This window comes from Gavialis gangeticus, unplaced genomic scaffold, assembly GCF_001723915.1.
Source record: "Gavialis gangeticus isolate Ggan-Ray unplaced genomic scaffold, GavGan_comp1, whole genome shotgun sequence".
Classification (NCBI taxonomy): Eukaryota; Metazoa; Chordata; order Crocodylia; family Gavialidae; genus Gavialis; species Gavialis gangeticus.
In genome coordinates this window covers 35,586,476-35,597,150 of record NW_017729025.1, presented here as the reverse complement: position 1 = coordinate 35,597,150, position 10,675 = coordinate 35,586,476, and the positions used below count along the sequence as shown (strand labels likewise).

At 40.1% G+C, this 10,675-nt stretch overlaps 1 protein-coding gene across 1 annotated transcript in view; it reads left to right on the top strand.

Annotated features, from left to right (window-relative positions):
* Positions 1-10,675, top strand: part of PPP4R4 (protein phosphatase 4 regulatory subunit 4) — a 195,802-nt gene that overhangs the window by 103,324 nt on the left and 81,803 nt on the right. Inside the window, exons 4-6 of the mRNA XM_019519907.1 lie at positions 5,098-5,245; positions 5,919-5,992; positions 7,968-8,074. Of these exons, the coding sequence (XP_019375452.1) occupies positions 5,098-5,245; positions 5,919-5,992; positions 7,968-8,074 (329 nt within the window). The remainder of the gene's footprint in view (positions 1-5,097; positions 5,246-5,918; positions 5,993-7,967; positions 8,075-10,675) is intronic.

Sequence of the window (10,675 nt, the reverse complement as noted above, 5' to 3'; positions counted from 1 at the left end):
AAGATCTTCAGTACATTCTGCATTTTGCTTCTATTGCTGCCTCAACTTAAGTTGTTGACCTTAGGTTTAGGGCATTTTACCATAGCCAGTGAGTATTGTAAGCCACTCTGGGTGCATCTATACATGCATTTTACTGCAGAGTGGACTAATTAACTCCACAGTAAAACATCACATGTGTGCCTGTATTGGGCCTCAGTAAAATAATTAACTCTGCTGTAAGATAGTACTGTCAGGACAGTACTATCTTATGGTGGAGCATAGTTTACTGTGCTGACATGCACGTGTAAATGCTGACCATGGGCATAAGATGCACCCTCTCAGCCCAGCCAGCTAGGAGCTTGCTCTACCCTGGTTCAAATTGCTGCTGTCCTCGATGCACACGTAGATGCTGTACCTGGGAGCAGTTTACTCCAGTGCAAACTGCTCCAGAATTTATTGTATCGCATTATCTGCACATGTAGGGTATACCCTCTCAGTGCTTTTTTTTTTTCTTCCAGAGAATGTGAATTTGTGATCTCAGGCTCCATCCCTTGACTAGGAAAAAAAAGTTACTTACTAGTAGCCATAATTCTCTAAATGGGTATCCTCCTCTACAGATCTACACTTGCTTATCTTTGACCTTTGTATCCTACATTTTTATTTCCTACCTGAAGTCTGTGGAACTGAAGTGGGGATGGAAGACCAATACATTTTCGTAGGTGGAACTCTGCAGTTCTCAGCGCAGGCGTCAATTCAGGCACATGTTTAAGCAGTCTAGAAATTTACATTTCAATGTCTCCCGAGGTCCATGAGGAGGCACATCCAGAGAATGTGTTCTCACACATGCTTATCCAGAAGGTATGGATCTGTGGAGGAGACTATCTATTTGGAATCTTGAGTTATTGGTAAGTAACCTTGTTTATATTATGTGTCCAGTGTATGAATTAAAAATGAATTAATTTCTTCTCTGTTCTAACAGAATCTATGTTGGTTTCTCAAGTTTGCAAAACTGTAAAGTCCCATAGGTCAAAGTCAGCCCAGTTACTGTCTGTTCTACAATTATAAATATATTGAGTGTGGAAAGTGTGTCAGATGAGAGCAAAAATAGGATGTTCTGTACTGCACTGTTTTAGTTTTTCCTTGGGATGCTTGAATAGATTAAGAATCTTAACTTTACCTAATTTTTGCCATTGGGGCCAAAAATAAAATGTGCATCCTCCAAATTAGTTCTAAGAGGGGCAGAATTTGTACTGACTTTGAAAAACCTACCATTATCTAGGAACTTGATCTATTCTGTAGATTGTATTTTGATTCACATTCTCTAAGCCTTATAGACACCATTTTGTTTCTTTCTTGCTCCAGGTTTTTTAATAATGTTGAGAGAGATCCCCAAGAGGTGTCGAGCCCAGCACCATGCTGTTACAAAGTTATATAGGCTAAGTAAAGGCACTCAAAAAGCCTGAGGCAGAATTGATTCAATGTAGGCAGCTTCCTTTAAGCTGTGTAGGTTGAACTGATAACCAACTGAACTGACCTTCAGTTTTCAATTGGGAAAGATGGGGGAGGCCTGCACTGATCCAGGCAAGTAAGCAGGGGGGTGCTAGAGCACCTCTCCCAGCCTTTTGGCCATTGCCAGGCCAGACAAGTGTTCCAGATTTGTGTCTATAGTATATGCTCCCAGTTCCCTGCTGTCCCCCTACAGGGGGTTGAGGAGCCCCCTGCCCAGTTGCTGGCCTGCCTTGGGGGAGCCTCCCCCTCAAGAGATCTCTGCCAGCCTGGGTTCCCCAGCCCAGGGAGCTGAGGGGAGCTCCCATCATCCCCCTTCCCAGAGGCTGATTGCTTCAGTCGCTGCCCCAGGAAGGAGAGAGAAGGAATCCTCCCAGCCGGGTGCCTGTCCTTGTAGCCCAGCGTGCTACATGGCACTGGCACTGGGGAGCCCCTGCCTTGGGGGCCTTCTTCCCACCCCAGCTCAGGGTCCCCCAGGGAACTAAGGGGAATACTTCCCCTCCTGAACACCAGAGCTGCTTGCCTTAGCTGCTGCAAGTCTCAGGGACAGCTTGTGGCAGCCTTGAAATGGAGGGAAATTTTTCCACTCCCCTGCAAAAGGTTTTGTCTCAGACTCGCACTAGCTCAGGTAAAACCCACTTTAGAGGAGCAGGAGAATTTCCTTCCATTCCCTAAGGCTACCCCGGGCTATCTCAGAGACCCACTGCAGCTAAGAGAAGCAGCCCTGGGGTCCGGGAGAGGAAGAATTCCCCTCAACTCTCTGGGGCTTCCCCAGGCTGGGGTGGGGGGAAACCCCCCAAGGTAGAAGCTCCTGGTGCCCCTATGTTGGGCTGCACGGGCAGCCACCCAGCCCAGATGAGGACTCCTCGCTCCCTCCTGTGGTAGCGGCTGAAGAATAAGCAGTGGGGAAGGGGGAGGGAGAGGGCTGCTGAGGATGGAAAAGGCCCCACCACATGGGCTTTCCCTCCCCCCATGTGCTGTGTAGACCCTGGCTAGGAGGGTCTGGGGGTCTGTTCTCCTGTTCTGCCCAGGCCATCCCTATGGGCTGATGGATGCAGGCAGGAAGCAGGCTAATGAGCAGAGGGACAAGGCAGTCCCTGCTCCACTGGAGCAGGCAGCATAACCCAGGGTGGCGGAGAGTCAGCTTGAACCAGGAAGGGGTCTGGGACAGAAGTTCCATAAACTGGTTTGACCTAAATCTGTTAAGTCCAGCCAGGTTTATCTTCAACCAATTTTGGCCATTTTGAAAGCTGTTTATATGCACTGAACTTCTGTTCTGTTGCAGGTTTAAACCAGTTTCTGATCAGTTTGTGTGTAACTTCTGTCCCTAGCTGCACTGACATGGTTCCTTGGCAGTACTCCAAGTTATGGCAGTGAAATTCATACAATGACAGTATAGGGCCCATTGTGATAACAAAGGCATGCAGCCTGCCCTTAGTAATGAAGACAAATATTTTATCATCCTGGTAAGCCTCCCAGTGCTGTTTAATTTTACTTGGATGGTGGGCATCCTAGTAGAAACATCCATAGCTATAACACCTACAGTCAAGTCTCGAGAGATGAAGAGTTTTTTCTCTTGAAGTCAGCTATACTCATTTGCATATACAACCTGATTGACTTTTTTTATCTTGCATAAAATTAAATGAAAAATGAACTACCTCATCATATGGTAGCTGAGATATAATCATAATCCAGGATCTTTCCTTTTTTGAAGTACTAGCCAATTTTCCATCAAGAATGATGAGGGGGAGGGTCGGGCAGGGACTTAGGCCTGCGTCCCTTCCCCCCTGCCTTGAGCCAGGGCTGGGGCCGGGGCCAGGTCCATTCCCCCTCTACCCCTCCTGCCTCTTTGGACCGTAACCCTCCCGTCCTGTTCCTGCTCCCCTCCATCCCGTTTCCTGCCACCTCCCCTCCCTGCTGGCTCTTGTTTGGATGGGAGGGGGTGCCGGCCCCTGGCTCCAAGGACAAGACTTGAGGGGGGGAGAGGCCAGCAGTATTGGCCTTGCCCCCCCCTCCCCGTCACCTCCGTTATGGCGGTGCTCCAGTCCCTGTCGTTCCCCTCTGCCTCCAAGGAGCAGGGGAGGGGAGTCCCTGTCATCTCCTTCTGCCGAGACAGCCAATCAGAGCATGAATAAAACTTTATGGACAGAGGGACAGACTTGGGCTTTTATAATATTAGAATTTATTACTGATTGGTTTATTGTAGCATAAATCTTGTCTCATGTTTTCCTTTTTCTAACTGAAAAATCAGGTTGTTTTTGGTGTTCTATTAAATATAGTCTAGTGGTGATATTGCTCAACTCCCAGCCTGTATGCTAAAAGACAGATTTAAGCAGCTGTGAAAGAATCAACTGGAAGGTTGAGCTGTCAGTCTAGAGCAGTGGTTTTCAGTCTTTTTGGACTGGAGGCACCCCTCATTGAACTCAAGGCACCCTTCCATTTCATGTGAATTGAGTTGCATCCAGTTTCAAAAACTAATTTATAGATTACAATGCTTGATTCCTTGCAGACTGACCTGGCAGTGGGAATGAGGGGTTGTCTGGGCAGGGGTAAGCCTGAGCCTGTGTGTATCTGCTTAGTTCAGTTGCTTATCTCCTAATGCTTCACTTATCTCCTCACAGCTCACAGTACCCTTCAAAAGGCCCAGTGGCACCCCAGACACCCTGGTTGAGAATCACTGATCTAGAGAGAGAAAAAAATTAGGGTTGGGATTCATTAGTGAAATATATATATATAAAGTTTTAGTAGCAGAATTATACATTAAAATCCCTTGTAACCTGAGATCTGTTCAAACACTTTTTCATTCTTTTTCTTTGTGAATCAAAGTACATACTCATTAAGTGTAATAACTCAAGTTTTGCACAGCAAGCCTGGTGTTATATACGTATAAATTTGAAATCCCTAGGTGGATTTAGACCTTTATTTTCATTTTAATTTTCAAAGCTGTTTACAAACCAACACTTGTTTAGATTTATGCTATCATATTATTATAGTTATTATTATTAGCTCTCAAATAGGTACCCTGAACCAAAATCTAGTAAATAAGATTGGTGCCCAATAAAGTTAAGTATTGGTAAACACAGAACTTTCTAAATACGTTTCATAATAAAAAGCAAAAATGTATTAATTTGATATATTATATATTTTATTTGCCTGTTGTCACTTGGTAATGGAAGAAATTTTAAATTAATTCCTGCGATTTCAGTATAATTACTCAGGTAAAAACAAATATATGTTTATTTCCCTTTAACTTAATACAAACAACTGGAAAAAAAAGCTGGGTGGCTTGTTTTGAAACCTTTTTTCTGAGCATAAAAGGAAGTATCTATACCTGAACATTGAAGTAACTGATCAAGTCACACAAAACTAAAAAGCTTTATGAAATTGTAATTTATGTTCCATTTGCCTGACAATTGAGTGTCAAGCATTTACTCTATTGCTCTTAAAATCTTCATGTTATGATTTCTGTGATACTGAAAGTGTAGTTTAAAAGAGTTTAGAATATCTCCAAACAATTTATTTCAATTTATTTATATACTGATTCCTAAGACCTGGATAAATGTTGGAATTTTCTCATTACCATTTAAATTAATATAATTTCTTATTACACAGGAAGTCCTGCATGTTGCAGGGGTGGAAATGCAGTTAACAGCTGCTGTTTCATTTTTGACTATTCTGCAAGAGGAGTCAGTGTCCATTCATACCTACTCCCACTCCTTCCTACACATCATTCTACAGAATGTGGAACACAGGGATTCAGGTCAGGGTCATGGTTCTGTGCTGATGACTAATTGGTTCTATGTGCGTTATGTTTCCTTAGTGACTGTACAGTACTATTTCAAGCAATGCATGCAATCACTGCCAGTTTGTGAGTTTAATTGATAATGTTTTTAAAATGACATAAAATATGGAAGGTTCTCAGTATAGAGCATTACTTACATAGCTTTAAAGTTTCCTTCATTTTACTGTAAACAAATATCTTCCTTTCTGTTTGGAGAAGCAGATCCTGAAGTTCTTGCTCAGTCTGAACTTCCAGTGAATAAAGTGAACTCTGCCTTAGTAAGCAGAGTGTAAAGGGTTGCAGTATTTCTCTAATAATGTAAAGATTCAGGGAAGCTATTTTTTAAACATATATTATTTTCATAATACAGGAAAATAAAAAATCTTTTGTAGCAAAAAAGTTAAATTAAGTAAAGAAATCACACTTCTTTTCCTAAAAGAAATCATACGATAATTCTCCTGTCGTCTTACAAAAAATTGTGGCCAAAACCTGCTTTTCAGATGAGTAAATGCAAACAGGTAGAATGTATGTCTTTTTCAGTGGTGTTATAACATCAGATGGATAACTGATTGTAGAAATGAATGCATCATGCCAGAAGTGGTTTCATAAAACTGACACACAACATAATATTGAGTCTGTCTGCATCTCACAGGTGTCAGCAATGCATGGCTGGAGACTCTTCTTGCTGTGATAGAAACATTGCCAAAAGAAACCATCAGACATGAGGTAATGATTCCCCCCACCTTAAGATGCATTATTGGAGAATAGATCAAATGTTTTCTTTTAAATGTTCATATTGTTAGAAGTGTGGAAAATCGGTGTGTCCTATTTACTTCCATAAGATTAATGATGAGTCAGCACGTGTTAAAATCAGGCCATATAAATATACAACGCGAATATGCTGAGGATACCTAGAAAGGTCATCTTAAGACTTTCAGCTTTGAGCAAGGAAAAATCCTAAGTGCTGTAGCATTTTAAAAATAGCTGTTCTCAACCGTATACTTTTGGAGTGCATGTGTTTCTAATTTTCAGCATGGCAGAATGTTGGTCCTCATTTACAAATAAGAGTCATTTTGTATGAATAACCTAAAACAATTTGATTTGCACTAAATACTGTAAGGGAAATTTACTGTGGGCTTGGGTTCCTCTGAATGGGCCAAATACAAAGGTCAGCCCTGCAAACACCCTAGTTGTCCATGCTGTATGGCTCTGGGGTAGACAGGAATTCTTTCCCTGGTTACTTATCAAACTCCTTTACATTCAGCTCAACTACTCAGTTTTTGTGTAGATAAAATATGGCTAATAGCCTGTAAAATCTTTGAGGTAGAGAATGTCTTTCACTGCATGTAATAAATTTATTAGCAGTGTACTATATTAAATGATAATTTGTGCAGTCATAAATGTATTCTATTAAATTGAATTCTTTTTTTATTAAAAAAAATCGTTTTTAAAGGGTGAAAGGCCAACAAACCCGAAGCGCTAGAGCCCAAAGTGTTTCTGTAAAATAGTATTTAAAATGTTGCTTAAAGGAAATATGAGTTTATTTTCTAGTTTTTTCTTACAAACTACTTAAAGATGAATTGCTCCCATAACACTCTCCCCTGTACAGAGCAATATCTATTTTTATTTTTTGTAAGTGGATTAGATTTCCAACAACAATTGTGAAAAGACTATATTTTGCTAAGTGTATTGAAGCTGGTTGGCATATTATGGGAGCTACGATCATTCAGTTAAACAGTATATTTATTTATTGTAACTTGTTTCAAATGTAACTTGTCTCATGACAGGGTATTATAATGGGGAAATGTATTCTATTGTAATTCTAACCTGGATCATCCCCTGCTCATTTGCTCATTGTCATAAAAGGAAACATCAGACTAATCTCAACATTTATTTCATCAAGAAAGACAAAATGGCTGCCTCTGCTGCACTGCTTCTGTTTTTTAATCTGTTTGTTATCTTCTACTGCGACTTTCCAAGAAACATTGGATAATAAGCTGTGGCAGAGCAGTGGAACTGAATGTCTGAGTGGGGATTTATGGACAAGAGAGAAGACAACCAGGCACATTGCATTAATTTTGGTTTCCTTCACAGATAATCTTTTGTGGTCATGGAGGCAACCATGTTATCTTTTAGCAAATGTCAGCAAAATTTCAGTAGAAGTGCTGTGACTCCCCTGCTCCACATAGAAGTGGATTCTCTTCTCTATTCATCTCTAACATATATATTAGAGGGCGAGTGTATCTTTAAATTCAGTGTCAGAGATGGTGGTTCTGGAGAAAACTCCCCAGGAAGTGTGTCAAAGGGTTTCCTTCCCTAATCTGCCTTTGTCCCTGCAAGGAATTATCTAACATCATATCAGAATTTTCACACAGAGAGGATCTTTAAATATGCTTATATAATTCATTCTCTAAATAAAAACATAAGCAGACAGATGTAAAATTATAATGACTGTAACTGTGGGGTGAATCATAAAGTAGAATTTGGACCAGAATCCAAATGTAACATGGTCAAATTAGTACTAAACATTAAAATACAGAGTTCTTAATAATCTGTTGATACGTGTGGTTTTATTGTTGGAGCTACCCTGTTCCATGGGAAAAGTAATGGCCATTGTGGCGTGTACTTCTACACTTTTTTAACAGAAAAAACATTATTTACTATTTGATTAGTTTTTGTCTTCCCATTTTCTTCATTTTAGATCCTGAATCCACTTGTTTCCAAGGCACAGCTTTCCCAAACACTTCAGTCCCGCTTAGTTAGTTGTAAAATATTGGGAAAATTAGCTAACAAATTTGAAGCTCATATGTAAGTAGATTGTATGTATGTTTTATATTTTATGAAAATTAACAAAAAATGTCTTTTTTAATGGATATTAGCAATAAAAAGAAAGGTAGATTTGCATGTCTATGAAGCTTAAATAATAGAATGTTTTTCTTTTTATAAATGCATCTACTGGGCTACTAGTTAGTTATAAACCAGGTTTATCATGTAGGCCACAGAAGTCAGAATGTTCACATCCTGCTGTTTTTCATTAGTCTCCCTATGCACATTCTTGTGTCAGTCAAGTGATGGCAATGTACTTGCAAATAAAACTTCTGTTAAGTTTTGGCTAATTTTCTTAAGATCAGCCTTTTGGAAAACTAGGTGCAGCCATAAAGCAGGTTTCCAATGTCAAAAGGGTTTGCAACATAGGACAAAAATGCTCTTTTGCTTTATTCTAAGCATTCAGGGGTCATGCGTTTCAGAGAGAGATTCAAATTTTGGGTCTTGGAAATAAAAATTCTTAGAAAAACTAATCAAACCGCTGTAATACTTCTGTCTCCATGTGGACAATAGACTCTTTTTTGGGGGGGTGGGGGCAGTGGGGGGGGGCAGGAGTAGAGAAGTGAGACTCACGATTCTAAACTTACCATACATTTATTATTACCACCAGTAATAATATTTGCACATACTCAGATAAAGCAGTACAAACAGTTACTAATCAATTACCTTGTAATTCTAGATTCTGTTCATTTTATCCAGTGGATACTTCTGGAAGAGTGCCAGTCCTTACTCATCATTTGATGTCTTGTCTGTCCCAAATTAAAGTTAAGCTTCAGGTCATTTAAAAACCTGTTAGTATGAGATCAAGGAATCTTGACAGTTTTTACGATGATTTCTGGATGCTCTGAAACATTAAGACCCTCCTACTCATTAACAGATTAATAGAAGTATTGGCAGTGTGTTATTAAATATTTCTGAAATCTTCCCAATACTGGTAGACTTGAAGATCCCTTTCCTTTACTAGACCTATTTTGAAAACAAAATTAGGGAAATAATACAGCAGCCTTGATCCTGGCTTTATAGTTTAGAATCGTGTAAGGGTTACACCTGGATAATGTATGACACCTAAGCAGTCTCCATCTAGTGGGATCTTTCCAGCAGGCTCATAGTTAGGAGCCATGGTAAGTTGCAGGATTGAACCTTATGGAAGTGTGTCCTCACATTCCCGTAGCTTTAATTCTTATCTTAATTTCTGTTTTCTGACTGGTTTCAGCTTTCCTTGTGGAAATTGTACTGTCACCATAGTCATATTTTCCCTCTCTCCTTTAGTTGCTGGGGTGTTTGTATATAAATTAATGCTTCAAAGTTTTGGTTATGATAGAAGGTCCGTGAAATCACCTTCTGTTTAGATAACTAGATTCTAAGAATTTTCTGAAGATAGCTTGTTCTCAAAGCAATCTTTTGAAGTAAAAAACTTTCAAGAAATTGCTTGCTCTCTCTTGTTCTTGGAGACATTGGGTCAAATATTTGCTGTAGGAAGACATACCATCTATTGGAATTGATCATGGCAGTGCACATTAAAACCCTGTCGAGGCTAAATTTGCCCTGTTGAGTTGAGAAATTTTGAATTGGGATCTGTCTTCTGGTACTCTTATTGTTAAATTCTGAAACTGTGGGAACAATTCATCACAAACATAATTTGGATATACAGTAGTACATTTAGATCAGTGGAAGAGAACACAGCAGATGGATCCACCTGCTTTTCAAAAGTGTTATCATTAAAGCCAGATTAAAAATATTTAATCTATAATATTCAGAAATAGTTACCAGATGAGATCATTTTCCTTAGGAACTGAACTTTCATTCTGACCTCTCCTAAACTTCAGTGTCACTATCCTGTTTTATTTTCTTCCATTTTAAAGCATCTCTTTTTCAGGATCCATATTCTTGCTAGAGGAATAGGACTACCACAAACCCTCGTGCTGCATCTTTGAATTTATTTTAATATTGGTATTGCTGTAGCATCATTCAGGATTGATGCCCTGTTGCAAAAACATAAGATGATGTAGTCCCCCACCTTGCATACAAATAAGTTAATCTTCAAGACTTTCTTCCCAAAATAGCACTAGTTGCCATATCAGCCGGAAGATGTCTTTTCCTTCTGCTTTCTAAGAAGATTTTTGGTTTCTTAAATGATATCTAGAATATACACAGGATTTCTTTTTTATGTATCTATCAGAATGCCATTTTAAAACTCCAAAGGCTAGGGACAGACATTACACACAAACCGGTTTAAGTGATCAGAAGCTGGTTTAAACCTGTAACAGAACAGATGTTCACTGCACATTAAACCAGTTTGAAAATGGCTGAAACCGGCTTGAGATGAACCTGGTTGAATGTAGTATCAGACTTGACTGATTTGGGTCAAACTGGTTTATGCAGTGTCTGTCCCAGACTCCTTACTGGTTTAAGTTAAATCAGAGGCCCCCAGCATCCCGGCATGGTCTCTGAACTGGGTGGGGCTCTCTGCTCCACAGCAGAGCTGGGCCCTCTTCTCTGCTCCCTGGCTGCAGCTCTGGCAGAGACTGCAGGTGCCTGCCTGGCTTTCTCCTGCTTTCCTGCCCCCCTCCCCTCCCCCCCCCC